The sequence below is a fragment of the Heloderma suspectum genome, chromosome 4 (assembly GCF_057233095.1).
Source record: "Heloderma suspectum isolate Gila_16-S chromosome 4, 16-S_ref, whole genome shotgun sequence".
In the NCBI taxonomy this organism is placed as follows: Eukaryota; Metazoa; Chordata; class Lepidosauria; order Squamata; family Helodermatidae; genus Heloderma; species Heloderma suspectum.
Window position 1 is genome coordinate 218,352,745 of NC_139461.1, and position 25,005 is coordinate 218,377,749.

The 25,005-nt window shown below is 42.6% G+C and overlaps 1 protein-coding gene across 3 annotated transcripts in view; it reads right to left on the reverse strand.

The window, feature by feature from the left end:
* ROR1 (ROR family WNT receptor 1) overlaps nucleotides 1–25,005 on the reverse strand; it is a 284,327-nt gene that overhangs the window by 52,087 nt on the left and 207,235 nt on the right. For all 3 annotated transcript variants that reach the window (XM_084852303.1, XM_084852305.1, XM_084852304.1), the window contains exons 3-4: nucleotides 3,903–4,190; nucleotides 1,078–1,108 (exon numbers count right to left, since the gene is read on the reverse strand). In XM_084852303.1, the coding sequence (XP_084708429.1) occupies nucleotides 1,078–1,108; nucleotides 3,903–4,190 (319 nt within the window). The remainder of the gene's footprint in view (nucleotides 1–1,077; nucleotides 1,109–3,902; nucleotides 4,191–25,005) is intronic.

Genomic DNA, 25,005 nt, shown 5'->3' on the forward strand with positions numbered 1-25,005 from the left:
CAATACTGTATGGTTAACCAACATGTGGAAAATGTCCTGGGTTCAGACAACACCGTAATCCATGATTCAACAAACAACTCACGGTTCAACAACAACCCATACTCAACCACCGAGTGTGGGTTAACATGTTGTGTGAACTCAATCGTTGGGAAATTCTGTATTTAACCAGGGAGATATTGCTGTCTGTTTCCTTCAAGACAAACGTTGTGTTTGCTACATCACATGTGCCAGTTGCCACACGTGCCAGAGTGATTAGCATAATTACCTTCAGCAGCGCAGCTTCCTGTATCATACGAACCCGGCTAGGATGGTTTATACAGCGCAGGCTGTGTAAGACTGAAAACAGTGAACTGGTTCACATGATCGCAGGGTAATCGTGGCTTGTTAACCACCCTGTGCATCCTGGTTACGTGCTAGCCCAATTTACATAATTACTCTTGCTGGACAAGGCTTGTCATGACATTGGAACCCAATGAGGGTGGGTGGTTGAGGTAATTAACAAACCACTCAGAACCCACTGTGGCTTATTAACTACTCCTACAATCATGTGAATTGGCCCAAGGACTGCACCAGCTCCTGTCAAGGGCAGGTAAATCTCAGGTCCCTTGGTTGGTTGAAGTGCCCACTGAGATGAGTCTCAGATGGGACACAATCCATCATTACTACTTCTTGCTGCTTTCCCAACACTTGGAATTGGGGTGTGGACCAGTTAGTATGGATTAAGGATCACGGAAGTGAGCAAATTGTTTAATTTTAATGAAGGAAGAGGTTGCCTCTTGCTTGGACAGTGCCCACTGCAGAAATCTTTGTGGGGCAGTGTGTGTGTGAAAATGGAAAACTTGGAGCCTGCAATGATTAAGGAGTTAATAAAAATAAAGAATATTGATAAGGATATTATCTTTAAAAGAGAACTTTATGTTTACAAATGTCGTAAGAAAATAAATGTCATGTTAACACCAATACCCATATCCATTCAGTAAAGATAAAGAATCTCTAATCTAGAGTAGCATACACAACTTCTATAGAAAAACAGAGTAATACATGATTTATTAATGTAACAAGTATCAAGCAACTCACGATGTGCCTGGGCTTGCTGTTGGAGGAGGACCTAGAGAAGCATGTTTTTTATAAAAAAAGAAAAAAAAGAGATTTTAGTAGGATGTTCTAGAAAAAAAACTTTGCTTGTCTAAACAGTATTTTACATCATTATATTGTTCCAAGTTTCTAATATAAGATTGAGAACTACTGTTATATAGCAGCAGTTGTCAGTACTATCAATACATATATATTTCCTCTATTTTTACTTAAGAGTTTAATGAGTACATTTTACAAACACGGACAGACAAGTATTTCACATGAAATTTTGTTTGGGTTTTTAGTACATTTTGGATTGGGACCTAGCCCATTCAAGACAATGGGAAAAAACACCTCTGTTTCACCATGGTAAATTTTTGACTATCAGTATCCATTACAATGTCTTTTCAATATTTGCTTTCAGGAAATATGAAAATGAGTGGCAGAAATAATCAGTGAAACACTAAACTGTAAGCTTTGTCAATTTAAACATTCTAAAAGTGTTTGTAAAAATGGTTTATGTGACCAAATTATATTATATAATATATCAAGATCTGGTTTTCTAAAACAGAATACAGTTTTAATAGTATGGAAAGAAAGACTCACTTTAAAATTACAATATTTTAAAATTGTGAACTATTAACTATAGTCAAGAACTAAGCTTTGAATATGGATTTCTTGAAAATCAGTCCCTCTGTGTTGCATTGCTGCATGACAAGTGAGTTTTGAACTGAAAAGCAGTTTGTGAAAACAAAGAAAACAAACAAAACTGCACTGGGCTAATGTGAGCCCTTGGGCTAACCTAAAGTAGCTCTTTAGATCCGAGCCTAGGATTTTGGAAACAAGGAAGCTGAAACTACTTTGTAGGATTTCTAAAGATAGGCTACGGGTTTCAGATGATGAGATCTGAGGGCAGGGCTAGTTTACTTCACACAACCACATTTACAGTAAAGTCATGGTACAGTGAGTTTTAAAACGGATCAGTGGTTGGTTTAAAACTGTGAATGTTTTAATGCATCTCCAGATATAGACTGAAGTCAGATCACGTCCTGGCTCAGCTAGTTTTTTTTTTTTTTAGATTATCCAGGAGATGTCAAGTTGCATTCTGGACATGTGTTTGCGGGAAATTTGTAAGACTGATTTCACAATCCAAAATAATTGAACAAATCAACTCTGGTTGATTTAATATGTAAAAATAGCTCTGTCAAGCAGCCCTTTGTGTGTGCATGTTATTCTTTATTTTATTGTATTATTTATTATTGTACACCATTTTGGAATCCATTTGGATGAAGGGTGGTTTAGAAATTTATCAACTCATTGTGCAGACATCATTGATAATAAGTCGGAAGTCCAGCAGATAAAGAGTTAAACCATGTACTAATAAGCTCTTCCTTTTCAGCCTATATCCATCTAATTTATTTATTTAATTTATTTAGCAATCCTACAACCCCTAGACAGCATCTGGAGGGCCATAGGTAGTTCCGATTCCTGGATCTGAGGTCGGAGTCAGTGCTCTGACCTCAGACCCAGGAGTCTGAGCTCCCTACCCCCTCTCTCTCCTCCTTACAGCCAGTGGCAGCCACATCTTCAAGGTCACAAAAGCGACCTCGGAATCCTCCAGCCTCCCCCCCGCCCCGATGCTTCAGCAGATGGGCAAGAAAGGCATTTTAGCTGGAGTGGGAAGAGCATCGAGAGGAAGATTGCCTCCGCCACTCCTCCCACTCTGCACTGGATAGCTGTAAGCCTCCAAGTTAGGAGGCTTACAGACATCCCCACAGGATTGTGCCCTTAGGTTATTTAGATAGAAAAAAAGTCCTACAACTCCGAGCATGGCTGGCTGGGGATTGCTGGGAGTTATAGGACTGTTTCAGTCTAAACATGCATAGGATTACATCCTTAATGGATTTCTTAGCCACCTTTCAACACTGTACTTTTGCCAAGGTGGCTTACAAAACATACAATTCTGTCTCAATAGTACCAAGTTCATAAAATCATATTTCAATTTTAAACAAATTTAAGAATGAACAAGTTACTATAAAACACAATTTTAAACAAGCCCAATCCAAAACTTAGGTAACCAACAAAAGCAGCATGTATAATCAAGATCTTTCAGCTAAATGCCTCTCTCACCTGTGTTTGGTGGAAGACAGACAGATCCTCAAACGCTAAAATGGTTAGTCTTCAGTCACACATAACTCTGTGTGTTTCCATACTCTGAAGCTTTTCTCCTAATCAGTGTTACTTGCGCCAAAGGGCAATATTAGCCCATTGGCTAGCTGTGTTAAGGGCTGAACTACATATAATGTTAAAAGCATGCAAGTATTTAACATGCATGTTTTTTATTATTTAAAATATCAGTAGAGGAGCTTGGTGGCTGAACAGAACCGGGATGGTTGTGTGAGGGAAATATAACCTTCAGCAGTGTGCTGAAGACCTGCCAAAAATCTACACACGTTCCCCAAAGCTGAAATTAGCATGAAACAACATGTGGAGTTTGGCCCTTAATGGTAAAATTGCCCCTGGCCTCAATACTGAGCACTTGGCAAGTTCTTTCTAACTTTATATTGCCACAAGGTTCTCCATTACACCAGGCAGTATTAAAGTATTTTATCTATTAAATGTCATCTGATAAGTAAGTAACTGAATAAATTATTTAATCTAACTGGTTTGACATTCTGAAGAAATGGGTCTACTCAGCAATGGGGCGTGTTAAGTTAGCGAGATATGTTGGGGGAACATCCGCGTGCTGTCCTGGGGACATCTGCCTCCACTGTTTTACCCAACATTCCTCAGGAATAGAAGCCTTCCAAACAAGAGGGACTTCTTACCAAATTTCACAAACAGTACCCCAGTTGTAGAAACAGTCTTCCTGCCATTTGTTGCCACACACTGAAAATAGCCAGTGTCTGTAGTATCAAGGTTTCTTATTCGTAGTCGAGACCCATAGCTTGTGGCACGGAAAGATATCCTTCTGGGTTCTTGCACAACAGGAGCATCATTTTTCAGCCAGCGCACAGTTGGAGAAGGATTACCAGAAACTTTACAATGCAGTTCTGCCGTCTGGCCTAGAGTAGTGGTGATATTGTTCATAGGCTCGTCAAGTGTCAGGAAATAATCTGTCAAATTCACAAAAGAAAGGGATTAGCTGTGGCCGCTGCATACATATTTGTGAACTGTTCTAACTATTCTAAATGTATGACATTCTTGCTTTTAAACAGCAGATGAGAAAATTCCATTAAAAGAAAGACAATGTTTTCTAGTATATTTATTGTGAATGAGCCTTTTTACAGATTAAAAAGAACGGTTAAAAACAAAATGCAGTTATGTGGCCCCAATTCAGGGGCATCAATGCACACAAAAGGCTCCTGTACCTATGAGCTTCCTGTTTCCTCTTTCCTTTTAGTAGAGGAGCAGACTGCACAAGCATTCCTTTGCATGTTCGGAGCTGATACTTCTATCAAACTGAATGGAGGAGTCTTCATCAATGGAGTTGTGTATGTGCCTTGCAGAGCATATATGGCTTTGGATCAGGGTAATTAACTGTACAGATTTATGGATGTATATCTTTTACCATATATAACACATACACATTTGTAAAATAGTACAAGAGGACTACCATAATTAACCCACTGAAGATAACATACACTCCCAGAGACAGATGCTGTATTACGTTTCGATGTATGCTCATAAAACTAGTCGTTGGGAGATCTGTTCTGTATCTTTCACATTCCAAATGCAGTTGTGGTTATGTTATCTAGACAGTATAGGTAATTGTTTTGTATTGTATTATAGAATAATGCCTTCTATTTTTTATGTTCAGAGGTGAGTGTGGGTGCTTATGTAGCCAAACAGCACCATCCAAGCACAAGAGGGAGGTATCTGCAGAAGTACAACACATCTTTAGGACAAAAACTAAGGGAGACCAAAAAACAGCCCAATGAAGGCTGAGTATGCTCAGCGGGCAGAGAATGCTGACTGACTATGTAATGCAGACAGTGTGATAAAACGGAAAAGGGGGGTGAATGGGTAGGAGTGCTCCACACTGCAACGTTTTCTTACAGGTCCCATTTATATTCTTATTATTCCATCTTGGTTCACCCGCTGCATTTATTTTATTTTATTATATAATTATACCAGGTTTTCTAAAGAATTTTGGGACTTATTTTAAACATTTGAAACCTATACTTAACAACAAAGCTAAAATTTGTTTAAATAAGTTCAACCACACACACATGTGTGTATATATGTGTATGTGGGGGGTTGGTGAGAGAGAGAGACTTACTTTGCTACATAAGTGACAGTTTAACTCTTTTAGGAACAGTATTTTAAATACAAAGCGGCACCCTCGTATGCTGCTTCATGCTGCTTCATAAAGTTTTTGGCCACTTAACACAATATGGTGATGACTGCTGGAAACAGCTTGTTACACATATTGCCACACGCTACATAGTTTGTTTCCATGCTGCATCTTGCCACTAGGAGAATTTGTGGGCACTATGAAGCCAATTCATATGAGGGAGAAGAACTGCATTTATTTATTTATTCATTTAACCAGTATTTCTACAAGCATTTCTACACCAAGCTAAAATCCCGCAACGTTACCAGAGCTTCTGCTTCTGGATTCCTTGTGGGATTACGATTGTCTCCTTTCCATGTGGCTTTCCCCTTTTTTTTCTTTCTTGGCAAGTTTATATGTTTCATTATAAAGCCACTAGATGGCGCTGTAGTATTATTTGTGATAAAGCGCAATTTCATCAGTGCACCATAGATTTACCGCAGTTCATAGCTGGAGGAGGGAAAATGCTGGCTTTCATCATCATAAAAAACAATGCGACAAAGGTTGCAAAGAGTGGGAGGTGCCCTGGAGGATGACAATATTGTGTATAGGGCCCATGGACTTCCATGAGTGACCAGTGAGGCATGATAAATGCCTTGTGCAGAAATGGCCTACATTGCCTTTCAGGGGGGAAAGCCCCTACAGCCAAAGTTGGCTCACACACTAAGCCATAAAACACAAAAAAATCCACTACTATAAGATTATAAAACTAAAATAGCGATCACAAACGCTTTTCAATCCAGCCAGAAAATTCATTAAAACAATCTAAGAGACAGAAGAAGTATAAACAATTAGAAATCCAAGCCAATATCTTTAACTAAAAGTAGAATGAAACAAACAGTTTGTCAGAGCTTGCCTAAAACCAAGTAAAGAAGGAGTAAACTGTATATCCCTTGTTTCCAACAAAACCGGCTCTACGTTTTGGAGGGCCCTTGGCCAGGGCATCCTCAATTGCCCCACTGTCTCAGTGACTCCACCTTCTCACCACCATTGTCACCAGCTGCTATGGCTTCTCCTCCTCTTTGTAATCATTGCTTCCACTTGCCTCCTTGACAGGCAGAGAGCCAGTGTGCAAGTAGGCAGTGGCATCTACTGCTTCTCCTCCACATCACCACTGTTGTCTGGGCCCGAGCAAGAGGCAGGTAAACAACCAGGCTGCAATGGTGAAGAAGAGGAGCAGGTCCACAGGGCTCTTGGTAGTGGCCTCCTGCTCACAGTGGGCCCTTGACAGGTATCCGACCATACCTACCCTTGATGCTAGCCACGATCTCGATGGTGAACATACAACCAGGGCCTTAGAGACTGACCTTAAGGCCCAGGCAGGTTTATATGAACATTGGCAAACTTTCAAATAATTGGTTCCCAATCTATTTAGTCCAAGGATAAGGAACCATTTGTGGCCTAGAGCTGAATTATAATTTGGGAAGCACATTATAATGTGCTTGAGGGCACATTGCAGCAGGGGGCTGGGCCAAAGGTAAAGGGGGGCAAAGTGGGTGGGGACAGACATAATTTGTACTGATTTCAACATTTTCCCACAAAGCATAGTTCAATTCTATGCATGTCTACTCAGGAGTAAGCCCCAGCACTACAGCTTTCAGGCATACAAAGCACAAGTCAGTTCTATGCATGTCTATGCAAGAGTAAGCCATAGAAACTGTCTTTTAAAACACAAGTCTCCAGTTCGCACACCTCCCTCCAAGCAGTTTCCATGTCCTGGCAATCTTGTGTGAACACAATTCTTTGAAATGAATTCAAGAGCTTTCTAAACTGTGAAGAAATTGCCCAATGATGTTCTGCCCTAACAGGGAGAATTAGCTGTTTGCTATTTATAAAGGAATACAGCTAAGCCATTAGAAAAGAGAAAGAAGGTCTTTAATTAAATTATTATCTTGTTAAGAATGGTCATGCTCAGTTTTGTTGATCATATGATTGACACAGCTATAAGATCAAGAATTATTTCATTTTGTGGAGCTGGAATGTTAAACCAGGATCAAGAGACAAGTTAAGCTCTTCTAATCCATTTTAGCTTCTTATTTCAAGTGCTACATTAAATTCTTTTAGTAGTAATACATATTTCAGATTAGAGCAAGGTAAGATTGAAAATGTGTCATTAACATTCAACACTGTCCTGGATGGGTTTTTGCTGTGGTTCACAGCCAGATCACAGGCTCTAATCATTAGTTAGTTAACAATAAATTTTCCATATAAAGCCACTTAGAAGAGGCTATAGATAGAAAATATTATCTATTGAGTGTGAATTGCCTTCTTACCCCAGCAGATGTGTTTTAGGTGAAGGTGACAATCTAGTTTGAAAAAACTATTGTCACTATTTTTGAAGCATTTTATACCTATTGCTACAAATACAACTCTTGCCTTGCTTACAGAACTGCTCATTTCCCCTGTTTGGGCAGGATATCTTCTATTAAAGCAGATGTCCTTCCCGTTCTGAAAAGTCATCTCCTACTTCATATTTGTTCTGGATGGCTTCACCACTATGATATTGAAGCAATGTTGTCAAAATGGTAAGTTGTCAAAGAGCTTAACTAAGCTTTATAGACTAAAACCACAGTAAAGGCCAGCTCGCCAGCAAGCTGTGCAAACTTGGCCATTCATCTGCATGTTCATTAGTCCAATTTTACTAAATGTAAGCTGCTTGAAAACTTTTATTTAAGGTGCTCAAACTTGGATGAGCAGCATGAGATGTCACTGGGATTTTAAAAGTATTTAGCCTCGGTGTCAAGATGTGCAGGCATGTATCTCTAGATATTGGATCAGATCAGCAAACAGATCCCTCACTTCTTCTTCGTGGTCTCTGTGCATCACACATATCGGCTCTGCACCTGCGCAGAGCCTCGATTCGGGAAACTTGGAAAGCTGAGAAAGTTTTGGTGGGAACCCTCCACCGTCCCATTCTGCATGTCCTGGCGGGTTCCTTCAGTTCTTCTTCAATCGCCAACTGTGGTGCCTCATCGGGAACTTTGTCCATTACTGGACTGCGTTGGATAATTTGCTGAGCTTTTTCCTTTTTATTCTGTCTGTATCTCTTTCTCCCTGTCGTTATTTCATTCTTTCAGTTTATTTTACTTCATTTCTTACTACTTTGTCCTCAAGAGCAGAGCGATCTTAGATCGCACATTGTTTGCCTTGGCATATGGCCTTGAAGGCTCCCTTTTGGAAGTGTTCGCAACATGGGAGTATGTTGCCACCATCTGCACTCCCTTTGCCTCTTCTTCCTAGGAGAAGGACATGTGGTAGAGGCATGTCCATTCTCCCAGGGTTTCTCTAAGCAAGCATGCAGAAACCGAGCAGGCAGACCACATGGAACTTTGGAAATGGGCACTGGCTGCTGTCGAGGCCCTCAAAGCTCCAATGGCACAGGTGCCTGCCTCTTCGAAAGATCAACCCCAACTGAAGAGAGAGAGAGGGAGCCCAAACCTCCTCCTCTCCTCCTGTGCCAGCTCTAACCATGGGCAGGACAGAGAAGCCTCTTACTCCAGGGAGGTCTTCAATGCTATCTACAGCTCAAAAGTTGTCCAAAAAGGCACCGATGCCTAAGACCCCAGACCCAGACAAAAAGAAAAAGTGGAGACTTGAGGAAAAATCGCAAGCAGAATGTCCAAAGGACTTTCCACCAACACCACCACTGCTAAACTTGCCAATTCCGAGGAGACCTGAGGCATCAGTACTGAGATCTGGTATGGTGGAGGTGTTGATACCAGGATCGATACAATACAGATTGCCTTGACATCCGAGAGAGAAATCAGAGATTCCACTCCTCCGCCGCCTGGCAAGGAACAGTACCAGTTTTGTCAGCCTGCATACTTACCTCAGCATCGAGATTCTCCCGATTCCAGATCTTCAATTTATTACACTCAGGCCATAAGATGGATCCTGCTTATGTGCCTCACCCCTGACATTGTTCATGATCACCGATGTCAGAGTGGGATAGACGATTGGACTGGTCTCTCCCTCCTCACCCTACCTACTATTGGGATGACTGGAGACACCATGATCATTTTTATGACTACATGGACTTGGACCCGCACCGTTTGAGGCCCGTCCCAACTGCCACTTTGTCGTGTCCACCAGCAGAGGATGTGTCTCACCAGTGAATGGAAACAGACCTTGATTGGGTTCCTCAGATGATGCCACCTTTGCCAGTGGTGGCTCCGCAGCCTCCATTACTTCCTCAGGTTACTGCTTCAGCATCTCCTAGGGTGTGCGAAGAAGATCTGCCATCTCATCCAGAGGCATCTCCACACTCCGCTACAGATGACTACCAATCCAACTCTGCTTCCTATTCCTTGGTGGCTCCATCAGTCTCATCACCGGAAGGGGCAGTAGGATCACAGGAACCCATTTCACCTTCAGAGGACTTGGGCCATTCCTCTGAACGGGTTCTGAGATTGGCGCAGTCTCTTGGGATAGAAACTCAGCAGCCTGTCGAAAGGCTAAAAGACCCAGTGTTTGATGTTGTTAATGTGAAGACATCGATGCCCATTGCCATTCCTTTTTTGCTGTTACTATAAACAGTCGTGGAAGGTGCCAGCATCCATGACGCCCACATCAAAGAGGCTGGAGAGCATGTACAGAGTCTTGGAAAGGGAGACGGAATTCCTATTTACTCATCTGTGCCCAAACTCTATAATTGTGGAATTGACACAGAGTCATTCTCACAAGACTCAGTCTGCCCCAGTAGGTAAGGAGGGGCAAAAACTAGGCTTTATGGGCCACAGGATTTATTCATCTACAGCATTGAGTCTTAGGATCTCTAACTATCTAAATGACAATGGCAAGATATCAAATGTTCCTCTGGGAAAAAATTGGATCACTTTGTGACCACTTACCCGACGATCAGAGGGAACTGGCCAGCGTGTTCCAGGCAGAAGCGACCAGAGTGGCAAGGCAACAGATAAACTTGCTCAACCTCCAGCTCCATTCAAGCCTTGCAGATAGTTCAGACATCCAGGATTCCAGCAAAGGCAGCAAGGCGAGCGCTACCAAAGGCAACAACAGCAGCAGCATCTATCTGCGTCACGGAGGCAATATCCGTCGTCCAAGTTCAGATCCACTCACCGTAAGTCTGATCCCAGGGGCAAGAGTTGTCTTTGACTCTTTGACTTTGAAGGAAGTGATTCTTCACAAGGATGCACCCCTCCAAGTTTTTGGGACTCATCTCACCGATTTTCTTCCAGCATGGAGGCAAATCACATCAGATTCATGGGTGCTATCAATCAGCAGCAGAGGATACAAGATCAAGTTCGACCCCCCCCCCCGGTATGGTACAGTCAACACCACCATCGGATGTTCTAGAAGCAGAGGTTGCTTGCTGTTGTAGAAGGGTGTGATCCAACCTGTCTCAACTCATCAACTTCTGCAAGGGTTTTATTCCCGAAACTTCACCGTACCGAAGAGGGATGGAGGGCTCTGGCCAATCTTGGATCTGAGCGATGTGAATTTCTTTGTCACACTGAAGAAATTCTGTATGATGACGTTGACTACCATACTGGCCCTGCTGCAGAACGGAGACTGGTTTGCATCCATTGATCTCAAAGACGTGAATTTCCATATAGCAATCGAAAAGTCAAGTCATTGTTATCTTCGTTTTGCCATCGGAACACAGGTGTACCAGTTTCATGTTCTTCCGTTTGGCCTCTCAACAGCACAAAGAGTCTTTACGAAGTGCATGGCAGTGGTATGTGCTTACCTCTGGCTGCGGGGAGTCACCATCTTCCATTACATCGACAATTGGCTACTAGTAGCACCATCATGAAGAAGCCTCCTTTGTTCGGTATTGCTTACAAGCAATCTTCTGGATGCCCTCGGGCTTTATGTGAATATCCAAAAGTCTTGCATGGAACCGACCCAAATTATCCAGCTTATAGGCACACTTCTAGACTCACATCAGGGCCATGCTTTCTTCCCCCAGGATTGAGCAGATGCACTGGTGACACTAGTGAGCCAAGCTCTCTGTTTTCGTACCATCACCACTTTCATGATTCAGAGGCTCTTGGGATGAATGGTAGCTACGACTGCAGTGGTTCTCTTTGCCCGCCTTCAAATGAGTAGCCTCCAACTGTGGTTCAACAGAGTCTTTGATCCCACAGGGGATGCACAACGTGCTCACCTGAGGCTTCCTGCAAGGATAAGACACTCTCTACGCTGGTGGATGTCCCTGCATCACCTTCTCCCAGGAGTGCCTTTCCATCCACCATCTCTCTCGAGAGCGATAACAACAGACACATCCTTAGGGGGTGGGGAGCGCATTGTGGCTCTCTCAGAGTTCAGGTCCTCTGGATGAGATCAGAGAAGGGCAAGCATATAAACTTCCTTGAGTTGCTTGCAGTTCAAAAAGCACTGAGGGCTTTTGCGGTAGAGGTCCGGAGCAAGTCTGTACAAGTGGCATCCGACAACATGACTGTTGTTTATTATTTGAACAAACAAGGGGGAACAAAGTTGGCTCCATTGGTGAGGCTCACTCTGGACATATTCGAATGGTGCACTGCAAAGGAGGTTTCCCTGGTAGCACTTCATGCTGCCAGATCCAGCAGTGTTTTGGCAGATCAGCTGAGTCGGTCTTTTTGGGCGTCACATGAGTGGCAGCTCCACCCTGAGGTTGTCCACAAACTGTTCAGCCGATGGGAAGTGCCTCTGATAGATTTTTTTGCTATGGAGGAAAATACGGTGTGCAAGAATTATTACAGCAGAGCAGAGGTCTAGCCTCCTTGGGGGATGCCTTCCTCCTGTACTGCAGCAGAGGGTTTTACTTCCTCTTCCCACCATTTCTACTTCTAACTCGAGTGCTGTCAAAGATACTGGAAGACAAGATAGACGGCATAATCATCACCCTGTGGTGGCTGAGACAGGGGTGGTTTGCCCTACTGCTCAGCCGAGCTCGACACCGGTATCATTAGCTTCCATTGAGGCCAGATCTCTTGTACCAGTGGGACAGACGGATTTGACATCCCGATCTTCTAGGAGTGTACGGATTCCCAACCGTCTGTTCCGTGGGGACAGATATGCAGATGATACCACTTTGATGGCTGAAAGCGAGGAGGAGCTAGGAACCTTATGACGAAGGTGAAAGAAGAAAGTGCAAAAGCTGGGTTGCAGTTAAACCTCAAAAAAACCGAGATTATGGCAACCAGCTTGATTGATAACTGGCAGATAGAGGGAGAAAACATGGAGGCAGTGACAGACTTTGTCTTTCTAGGCGCAAAGATTACTGCAGATGCTGACTGCAGCCAGGAAATCAGAAGACGTTTACTTCTTGGTAGGAGAGCAATGACAAGTCTTGATAAACTAGTTAAGAGCAGAGACATCATGCTGACAACAAAGGTCCGCATAGTTAAAGCAATGGTATTCCCCATAGTAACCTATGGCTGCGAGAGCTGGACCATAAGGAAGGCTGAGCGAAGGAAGATAGATGCTTTTGAACTGTGGTGTTGGAGGAAAATTCTGAGAGTGCCTTGGACTGCAAGAAGATCAAACCAGTCCATACTCCAGGAAATAAAGCCAGACTCCTCACTTGAGGGCAAAACTGAAGTACTTTGGCCACATAATGAGAAGACAGGATACCCTGGAGAAGATGCTGATGCTAGGGAAAGTGGAAGGCAAAAGGAAGAGGGGCCAACCAAGGGCAAGATGGACGGACGATATTCTGGAGGTGACGGACTCGACCTTGGGGGAGCTGACGGCCAACAGGAAGCTCTGGTGTGGGCTGGTCCCATAAAGTCAAGAAGAGTTGGAAACAACTGAACGAATAAACAACAACAAAGGTGACAGCACATTCTACACATGCCATGGTGACATCAATAGCATTTGACAGGGATGTCTCCATTCCAGAGTTATGCCATGCTGCGGCGGTGTCAATACTGTCAACCTTTGTGCGGCATTATCGCCTCGATGTCAGGTCTCGATCAGCCTGTTCCTTTGGTCATGCTGTGCTTTCTTCAGTTCTAAATTAGGACACCTACCCACCGTCCAGTAAGTGAGCATGCTACTCGCCCATATGTGTGATGCACAGAGACCACAAAGAAGGACAGGTTGCTTACCTATAACTGCGGTTCTTCCAGTGGTCATCTGCGCATTCACACAACCCACCCACCTTCCCTGCTTCGGTGTTCATGATGTTGTTCAAGTTTGATACCAAGGTGCTTGTTTATTGTACTCCTTTCGGCTGCGAAGTCACATTTGGGTCTCACTAAGGGAATAGATGGGAACCCGCCAGGACATGTGCAATGGGACAGTAGGGGAGGGTTCCTGCTAAAACTTTCTCAGCTTTACAAGTTTCCTGAATCGAGGCTCTGCGCAGGTGCAGAGCCCATATGTATGAATACATAGATGACCATTTGAAGAACTACAGTTACAGCCTACGGGTAAGCAACCTGTCCTTCTTCTGAGGAGAGGTTCTGAACACAATAACCTCTCTCCCCGCCTTGAACTAGAAATCAGGCTGTTTCTGATGTAGATACATGTGTTGGTTTTATATCCGCAAGATGTACATCACTAATTTCTCCTAGTTTCTGTTTCTAAATTTCACAAGGGCTCCATTTTTAGTTATTATATTTTTAACCTGCTTTATATTTTTAACCCACATCAGCCTCCCCGCCCCCAAAACAGCTTATATCTCCTCCATGCAACACTAGCTACTGCCTATATCTATTAATTTCTTTCAAATGTGGCAAGCTTATCCTTTCATTCCAAATTTCACTAGCTTCTCTCTTCAAAGGAGCATTTTGTCCATCCAGATGTTCATATTATCAACTGATAACTGTAAATGTTGTTTCTGACCATCTCTCCTAAGTATTGCCCATAATCCAAAACACTGAAAATCAAATTTCAAAGTAGAGTTTTGTAAAGATACACATTCCTTTCCATTATAGAACTACTGCAGATCTTCCATTGGGAGGGCAATGGGAGATGATCTTGGAGGCTTCAATGCCCAGCAGGGTTTCCAATGCCCTGCTGGGCTGTTGCCAGCAGGTGGGAGGACAGACAGAGGTGATTTTCATCTCTCTATCCTCCTTGTAAATTTTTCCCCTCTAGATAGGCCTCTCAGCCTGTCTAGAAAGGGTGCGCTGGCAGGGGGTGGGCCAGGAATGGAGAGGCTTGTATCCAGTGTTAGTCCTATTTAGAATAGACCCATTGAAATAAATGGGACTTAAGTTAGACTAACATTGGATACAACCCAATGAACCCAAGGGGCTAGCAGGAGATATAATTGCCATTTTACTGAAGATATGAAAGCAATGAAGACCATTGACTACAATTTTACAAGTAAGAAGGGGGAAATGGATTTACCACTCATTTAGGCTTCCATATAATCTGGCATTATGCACTTGAACACTTAAAATAACACTTAAAATAAAAAGTCATTCACAAGCAATGCCTATGTAAGATCACACATTCTTGAATTCCCACAAAAATCGCATTTAATAAAAAACATACGAATAGCACGGAGCTTCTGAGGAACCACATTCAAATTTTCTGTATTAGAATTCTTTACTATGCTGAACTTGATTGCACTTCAAAGACGGTAATTTAGCTGCTTTATAGGACAATACAGTCAGAGAGGGCAATATTAATTTTTCTGTGATGGTCGTGCTGACAAGGCTACAGAAAACTAACACAGTACATGCAGTATTTGCAAAGAAGCAAAACATGTGTGAGGTACAATTAACAGGGTGCTGATTAGTTTTCATCACATTAAATAATAATGGACATACCAAAAGTGGAGTTAATAGTATACGTTGCTACAAGATGGTTGCATCATCACAGAAAAAAAAAGAGTGTTTTCACTGATAACAGGTGGCTCTACGCCTCTGGAATGGGTTGCCAATTGGAGTCCATCAGGCCCCATCATGGCAAATTTTTAGGAAGGCCCTGAATATCTACTTCTTTCCTCTGGTCTTTTCCTGAATATGTTTCATTGGACTGTTATGGGTTTTTAGTCTCAATTTTGTTTTTGATTCTAGTACTGCCTGGGGTAGATGTTTTACTGCTGGTGTTTGTTGATTGTATTAATTTTTGCTGTTTCATCATTCGATGGGATTTTATTGTGTAAGTCACCTTGGAGGACTTGTCCTCGAAGGCAATCTAGAAATATTTGAGAGAGAGAGAGACAGAGAATCTGCTTTCAGACGTCTGTTGCAGAAAAAACAACAGAGTTTTGTGACACTTTATCATATAGACATAAGGAGTTGCCATGCTGAATTAGACCTGTGGCTCATCTAGTGGTCTATCTTGACCAACAGAGGGAATGTTCGCACAAGCTGTGCAGCTTAAAACAAGCCATGGTGGCTTGGTTAAGCCATGGCGCATGCTCTGGCATGCTGGGCACCATTTGCCTAATTACCTGCTTGGGAACAGCTTGTTGTGTCATCCGAACATAGGTGGTATGGTTTGAGGGGGAAACAACCGTTCATTAACCCAACAACAACCCATAGGTTATTTGAGGTCTTTTTCCTCCTCAAACAAGCCATGCTGCCTGGGTTAGGATGAAAGACAAGCCATATCCAGGAGAGTAATTAGGCAAATGGCTCCCAGCATGTGCTGGCACACTTCATGGATTAAACAAGCCAACATGGTTTGTTTAAGCTACCTCTGATCATGTGAATCAAGTCAGAGGTTCTCTAGTTTCTTAGGCAAGAGTCAAGAAGCTCTCTAGATTCTTAGGCAAGACTCTGGTCCAATCCAGATTAGGCTGTCTATAGAGGATAAGGTTATCCATGGATATCCATATAGTCATGATGGCTATATATTATGTCCAGTATCAGAGACAGTATGTCTTTGTATACTACTTGCTGGGGAACACAAGTGGTTGCACTCATGTCTGGCTTGTGGGCTTCTCACTGGACTACAACTCACCATCTCTGATCATTGTGGGCTTCCCACTGGACTATGGCTCACCATCTCTGACCACTGGCCATGTTGGCTGTGGATGATGGGACTTGTAGTCCAAAACACCTGGAGGGCACCAGGTCAGAGAAAGATAAAATAGCCCCTCAGAAACATTAACTTGTATTACTACTGTAGTAGTACTAGTAATAGTGGCAGAACTGCTTCACCTATTCTAGATATGAACCTTGGCACTGAAAACAGGTTAGATAATTGACTCGTGGCTCAAAATTATGCCCAGGACATTATACATTATTTGACTGTGGTGCTCAAGATATTTACACCAGAATACATCCTTTACTTAAATGAGACTTCTGAATTAGGAAGATTTAAGGACTACATCCGGGAGAGAGCGGAGGACAGGAAGGCCTGGCGTGCTACGGTCCATGGGGTCACGAAGAGTCGGACATGATTTAACGACTGAACAACAACAACAAGGACTACATCATAAATCAGAGTTATCATTTTCTTAGGTTTTTACACATACCAGCCTTGATTTGATGCTATCTACTTATAAAAAACAGAAAACAGTTTAATGTTAGAAATGTTGGGCTGAAACCAAAAATCTTTTCAAATTTAGACCACAAATAATATAATAATAGTCAATGTAACTTTCTAATTTGTTAAAACAATTTGCTCCCAGTCTTAAACCCTGAATGCCAAGTTTTAAACTACAGAGATTTTTTTTTCTTTATGCCTGTTATAACCACTGAAAAATGCTGACAGACCCTTACTGTAGCAGGCCTAGTGGGTTACCCTATAATGAACTTCTAAATTACTTGAGATAATATCTGGAAAGCTTGGCCTTAAATATGTTTCTGGTTTTGACCCATTGCCAAGGCAAACACTGCACATCATAAGTCACTTTCATGAGCCTAAGAATATTAACTGGAGATGCAGAATGTAAAATCTAAATATTAGATGTCTTTTATTTTGCAACTTTTTCTGATTTTTGTGTTATGGAATAGTTACAGCTGTGCTTTAATGCACATAGAAGTTTAACTTCTTTTTCATGGTCTTTGTGCATCACACATACGGGCTCTGCACCTGCGCAGAGCCCTCCGTTCGGGAAACTTCTATAGCTGAGGAATTTTTGGCAGGAACTCTCTCCCACTGTTGCTGTGCGCACGTCCCTAGTGGGTTCCCACCTATTCCTTCAGTTCTCTTCCGACCACCATTGTGGTAGCCTCGTAGGGAACTTTTCTCATTGTTCGCTGTCTGTAGTACAACTGCTGAGGTGTTTTTTCCTTCTACTTTGTCTTTCTGTCCTCTCATATTTTTTCTTCCTGTTAACATTCTGGATTTAGTTTCTTTTGTGTTCACGATCTCCACAATCCCCTACATGCATATGGTCATGTGGGCTTCATTTTAGAAGCTTGTCTGTTGTGGCAGTAAACTGTCTCCAACTGATGGACATTCCTTGTGTCTTTTCTGCCTGGGAGAGGGGCACAAGCCTTTTCAAGCCTTTACAAAACAAGTGAGATGTAACTGCTCTGACAGGCTGTAGGCTGTTCTGTGGAGGAAAGCCCTTGAAGTGGTGGAGCCATTGGTGGACAAATCTGCTATGCACAGGTGTCCTCGAACCCACCCACCCCACCTTGGGTTGTCAGAGACCTTTCCCCACTTGCTTCGGCCTCTGGGAGTTTTGGAGACTGATTTCTCCTCCGCTCAAGCACTGAATTCCGGCCATACTGACCCATCCACACCTGGGCGGTTGTTGAAGCTTATGATAGGTAGCAAAGAAGCTATCGAAAAAGGCCAGAGTGCAACAATCCTCTTTGGAGTAAAGGAAAAAGAAATGGAAAAGGCAGCAGTCAGGCCAGCTATGGACCCAACTCTTCAATTGCCTGTCTCAGTACCAACTGTACCATAGACCATACTGGCTCCTCTACTGATGCTTGATTCACCAATACAGTGTTAAGCCCAACTTACAGAATGGGCTCTCATGGCCGACCCTATGCAAGATCCTATACCAATCATGTCTATATCACAGGTGAGATTAGAGTTATCACCGGTCCTGGTACCAATTTGGAGGCAGACTGATCATCGGGGCAGATATCCCTATCACCAGGGTCATCAATCTCCTGAAGAGAGAGGATCTCTGGACTCCATGTTCTCGGGCTACTGCTCCTTGAGTCAGAGAGAATATACTTCTGGGTTCTACCAGCTTCCCAGATACAGATCCCAGTTGTCACTTTCAGATTGGGATAGGCGTTCGAGCTGGCACCTACCACCTCAACACACTTACTATTGGGATGAGCTGCACTCAGGATATGGAGGGTAGACACTGAAAAATATTACCAAGATCATCTTCGCTATCCAAGACCTGCCTCACCTGATCGGTACCGATATGCACGTCAGCTACAGTTTCTCGGCCTCTGCTAGACCTGGTAGGACATCGACCAGCCACTGGTAAGTCAGATTCTTACTCGTCCACATGTGTGATGCACAGAGACCACGAAGAAGAAAGGCAGGTTGTGTACCTGTTGTAACTGTAGTTCCTCAAGTGGAATCTGTGCATTCACACAACCCACCCACCATTACCTCTTTGGTGTCAATGTTGATATCGATGTTGGTACCAAGGCTCTGCTCGGTTCTGAGGCTGCAATGGGTGGTCTCAAAGAACTTAGGGAATAGGTGGCACCGACTACAGACATGCGCACTGGGATGGTGGGGGAGGGTTCCCACCCAAAATTCCTCAGCTGTAGAAGTTTCCTGAATGGGGCTCCACCCAGTTGCAGAGCCCATATGTGTGAATGCACAGATGACCACTGCTTGTCTTTCTGCAATCAGAAAAAGTGTTTTGTACAGGGAAATATGCACATATTTCTGCACTTATGTCCAGACATTGTTAAACAGGACACTTTTAGAGTATTTACTACTTTAAGTGACATCCAGGTGGGTTTCAAAGTACAGCTGCCAAATTCTGACAAAGGAATTTGAACCTCTGTATGTAATTACTCTAGCTTTGATTTCAAAAGTCACATTTTACAGTTGCACCTCCTCAGGGCCAGCCCAAAACATTTTGCTGCCTGAGGGAGAACAGCCAATGGCGCTTCCCCTGGCCCAGACGTAGGGGTAAGTAGTATCCAAAATTGGCCAGGTTATTTTGGCACCTTGGGCAAATAATACCACAGATGGATCTCTGTGGGAGTAATAAATAAAAAAAATAATAAAAAATAAGTAATAAAAAAATAAATGTGCTGTCCTTTTATGACACCCCAAATCAGCTGCCTGAGGCACTCTGCCCAAAGGGCTGGCCATGCAGGTGCCTTGTGATGAACAATTCCCTTTAGCACACTAAGGCTGGTAATGGTAAAGCACAGTACACCCATTTGGGCAGAAATTGTATGCACACTTATCCAGGAAAAAGCTCCGTCTTTGGTTTGCACTGTTAATCTTATCTTGCATATCTTTCTAGTAAAACCCTTCACGGCTTCTGGAGTAGCCGGAAAGGACCATATGCAAGGAAATGCACTGCATAAGTGGAAGGGTTGTTTGACATATCCTTCTTGCTTTCTTATTGTGGTCTTCAGTTCCATTTATGTATTTATTCCCCACCCTTCCTTCAAGGAGCCCAGGACAGCCAATTTGGTCCGTCCCCCCCACAATCCATTTTATCCTCACTACAACCCTGTAAGATAACAGCAAACTCCATGAGCTGGGTATTTGAACATGGGTCTCACTGGTTCCACATAAATCATTGAGGCTTTTGTTCTCAGAATCAACATGCTTTCTTTGATTTCTTGACAACTCACCTGAAGTATATCAAAGAGTTAAAGAGAAATGAACTGAAATGTTTGGACAGGAAGAAGGCCAACCACTAGTTTTGTCTCGCCAGCTTGCTTTTATATTATCAGAGCTCTCAATGAAGAACGGATAGAGCTGCATACGCTTATTAGTGCTGAATGGGTTCTGTTTCATCTTTATTGTTCCACCATATATAATCCTACCCAAGCTGATATACAGAAGCAGCCAACGGGCATCAGGGTGTGCAATCCAGCAACTGGCGATGGATGGCAAATAGTTCTAAAAGCTCAGCTACTGACACTCTTACCCTGCTATTACTACATACTACAGAGTGAAGCTGGGCAACTTTAGTTGCATACAGTTGTCTCAGCCTCTCTAGTTTACTTAACCTACAATAATTGAGAGAGCTAACTGCTGCCCAGCTTGATGATGTCATAAGGAAGAGGTAGTTTTGTTTGGTGTTTGTTGTAATAAAGTAATTGAACAAGCCTCAACTCTTCTACTACCACTCAAGCCAAGGAAGGAAGATGAAAAGGACTGTGTGCCTTTGCACTCAGCAGATCAGCTTCCTATGCTTAATTATTTATTACATTTTTAATCCCATCTTTCCACCAAGGAACCCAGGGTGGTCCCTTACCCTTTTGTCCTCACAAAAGGGGAATTGAGTAAACATAATGGTTGTGTGGGGATACAAACATGAGTCTTCCTTGTCGCACTCTAGCTGTATCCTTTAAATGCACCATATGGATTGGGAGCAGGATGTCAGAAAGACCACCTTCTGCCATATGAACTTGCCCACTCTTTAAAAACTTCAGTAGAGGCCCCACTCCACATCACCAAAACAGAAGACAAAAATGATACATATGCTGATTTACAAGTATAGGTGCAAATTTATAAAGACTTACTGTAATTTCAATAGAAATGCAACTTACTACAGTGGAGAAGATTGTGATCAGGTGAACTGATCAGTCTGCTATCCAGGTGCTAACAGTTGATGGACAACCTCAAGGTCCCTGCTCTCATTTCTTATGGTTCTTTATATTTGCTGGACAGCCGTTCAAATAGAGGACCGTCCTCTGTAAAGTAGGACATACGGCCACCCTAATGTTAGGTGGATGGCATCCCGGGACAGGGCCTTCTCAGTGGTGGCACCCAGTAATGGAATTCTGCCCTCAGCATTGTCTGATACCTACTCTGGTGAGCTTTTAGGTGCCTGGCGAAGACAGTTTTCTTCTTCCAAGATTTAAACAGATATTTTAATTCTGCCTTTCTTGTCAATCAATTGGTGCTGCTTTATTGTATGTTTAGATAGATACTTTTAAGTTTTGACGTTAGCTGCCTTGTATACTTTATGCTGAAAGGCAGTTTTAAAATGTTTGAAATAAATATCTGCTAATATTTGAAAATGAAAAGGAGGTAGAATCAGATTTCAATACGTTTTAGTCTCTGACCCACACTGAATGCAAAGGCAATAAAACTGGGGCAAAAGTATTTTAATAGTTCATTCCATATAGACCACATTCCTAAATGTATTCATTGATGAATAACTCCATTTTATTAAGAGTTCAAGGCCACTATGCAGATTAGGTTTCAAAGCTCAACAGCACAAACGCATGAATGTGTAGTATAAGCCAGAAAATATTTATTGTCGAACAGTCATTGTGCACTCAAACCATCACTGTGGTTAATACACAATTCTACCAGCTGCAGGGAGTTAACAGCACAAGGATTAACTTTTTAACCATATTATACCTTCAATGCCTTGACAAGTAACCAGGTAATTTTGCAAGTTGCATAATTACATAACATTTGAACAAAACAGCACTACATCATTCAACCTCAAAGCCACTGTAGATTAAAAGAAAAAGTCCCAAGAGATCAAACAATCTCAAGTTTAATTGTATTTAATTGTAGATGCAGAACTGGTCGGGAGCATCCAGACCACTAACACTGCGTCAGCCTTAATATCAATTGTCTGCCATCCAATGGTAATACTTGTATGTGTCTCAGTGTAATTTGCCCCTGTTTGCAATCTGAAGTCAACCTCCCTCACCAAGCATGCTTGTATTCCAGAAAGAAGAGGGGCTGGCACTATGTGCTCTAAATTTGAGGCAGGAATGGAGAATGCAGCAAGTGTGCGTGAGATGCAAGAGGCACCACTGGGGCCAACTGGAATGGTCTGTTTTTGTTGCACGCAGACCCAGTAACAAAGAGGAAAAAGGCAATTGTTGGGATTCAAATGACCAAGAATGTTTGCTAATTTTACAGAAGAGATCTACATATTCAAACTTTCAACTTGATAACTAATTAGCTCCCTTCCTTCAAGGTTGTTCCTTTCTCCTCACTGTTTTCTGGGAGAACTCACCTGGTTCAGGGTCAATGGCTAGCCTTTCTTGTAGTCATGACCCTTCATGGCCCTCACACTTAAGTGGCAAGGAAGGTCTGCTGCATCATCTCTGCACAGCCCTTATGGTTTTGTGTAGATAAATCATGTGTATCCAAGTGGAGGTCCTGACCCACTCCCCTCTAGCCATACAGCCTTAAAGGAACAGGTATGATGAATCCTCCCTTCGATTAAAAAGATGGCTCAGTGTATTCACCATATTTATATTTTCAGTCTGCCCCAAAACCCCACCCTTCATCTGCCAACTAACTATCCAAACACCACCCTTGACTCCCAAGCGAGAGTGTCATCGGTGGAAAAATCCCTCCAGCTAATGGTGAATATAGAGTAGGACCTTTCTACATGAGGCATTTATTGTGCACTTGTTATTCCTTACTCACAGTTGTTTACGGGTTCTTTAGATGATGTTGTGACCCTCCAGTTTCACTTCCATTTTTTAAGAGCACTTCCCCAGGTTTATTTAGACTGGGGGAAATGGAATATTATTTCTGAAAGCGAAATAAAAGGCATTTTCCTACTTGTATAACTGTGTTATTCTGCTGTAGCACAGCCCCACCTACAGGTTATGTAATGGAAAAGCAGGAGAGGAAACGCTCTTTGTATAGAGCTCGGATCTCAATTCTGTGACAAAACTAAAAGTAGAAAGAGTGGATTAAGACGCTCATGTAGAAAAGCTCTGGATGGGTAAAGAACAAAATGCTATGCAGCTCTATCAGCTGGCAACTAGTTTCCTCATACTGTATCCCGGGAGGGTGGGCTAGCACCAAGGTAAACACAAAAAGAAGCTGCCTCAGGGATGCAGCAGGACTCTGAACATCCCATTTCACCTCCTTTTGCACACCACTCTCTACGTTTGCAAATGGCCCTTCCTCTCTCCTCTCCCTGGGCCTAATACAAAAGCACCACCCTGCCCACCAGCCACCATGGGCAAGGGATGGTGACCACATTGGTCCTACCTCCAAGAAACCTCTACAAAAGGAAGAAGGAATTGCTGCTGGCAGGCTAGTCAAAAGAGATCCCAGAGATTCTTAAGCTCTTGTCCAGAAATCCTAGTCTGTGATTCAAAACAAACTTTGCATTCCACAATTCTTCTTCCTTTCTTGCCTTTTCTCCCCCTACCCCCTTTTTTTCCTTTCCTACATCCTTTGTGAATCTTTCCCGTGGCTTTGTTGCCTGCCTGGAATTAATTCCATCTCATTCGTTTGCCTGCCTGGCATTAATTCCAAATTGTCTTTTCCTAGAGTCAGGTTACTTCCAGCCAAAGCTTGTATAGAGTCATCACCCTACCTCATTCACGTAATTTTACACAAGGTTCAGATGTCATCATCTTTCACTTGTATCTCTCCTGTGTGTTCCCACTGGTTCTTCAAAAAATCCGTCGAAGAGCAAAAAATTGAATAACTGTACAATGCCTTCTATTTGGAAGCTTTAGGAGCCCTCCAACTGGAAACACCCCCAAGTCTTGTCTTGCATCTGCCCTGGAGCTGATCCTACCAAAACATATTGTAGCTGTGATTATAACTGTTTACATTCCTGTTGGCACTTAATACTGCGTGAGAGAAACACTACCATGTTTATCCACTCATATACAAATGTCACATGATGACTTAGCTGTATATGATGACTCTTATGGATAAAGAAGCTTTCTTGTCACTTCCCAAATAAAGGAAATCTTGTCATATTCTAAGCTTATCAACTTATTTATTTATATTGGTACCCTGCCTTTCTGCCAAGAAAATGGCAACGAAGGTGGCTTGAGAACTCTGATGCTATATAATATTTCAAAACTGAAATAGGAACTAACCTTCACTAATATCATTAATTAATTTATACTGCATCTTTTAAACTGAACTTTATTTAAAACATAGAACTTTTTTTTGAATAAAGTAGAAAGAACAAGGAGTTCCCTGGCTGTCAATATAAGGTGGACTTTCTACCTGACTGTGTGCTGCTTTTGACAGTTTTATCTACTTAATTATATATTTTAGATTTTTCAACTATGTTGTTTTCTGAAATCATTCGAAAATGTCCAAAGGGCTTTGGTGATAGCTTTGACACTGAAAACTGGTGAGCAAAAAAGGAAAATTTTCTTTACTTAAGAGCTCTTTTATGTAACAATTAGGAGGCCTCTGCACTTGTTACTAACTCATAATGTGTATCAGTTGCTTTTCCAAAATGGCTCAAAGCAAAGGAACTGATTACCTGGACCCATTTCAAACTGGCTTCAGAGCGGGATACAGAGTTGAGACTGCCATTGTTGCCTTAGTGGATGATCTTCGCCTGGAAATGGATAGGGAGAGCGCCTCCCTGTTGATTCTTTTGGATCTCTCAGGAGCATTCGATACCATTCACCATGGTATCCGCCTGGATTGCCTGAGGAAGTTGGGGGTTGGGGCACTGCTCTGCAGTGGTTCCGCCCCTTTCCCTCAGGACAGTTCCAAATGGTGTCGCTCAGGGATAGTTGTTCCTTGAAAAAGGAACAATTATGTGGAGTCCCTCAGGGCTCCATTCTATCCCCAATGCTGTTCAATATCTACAT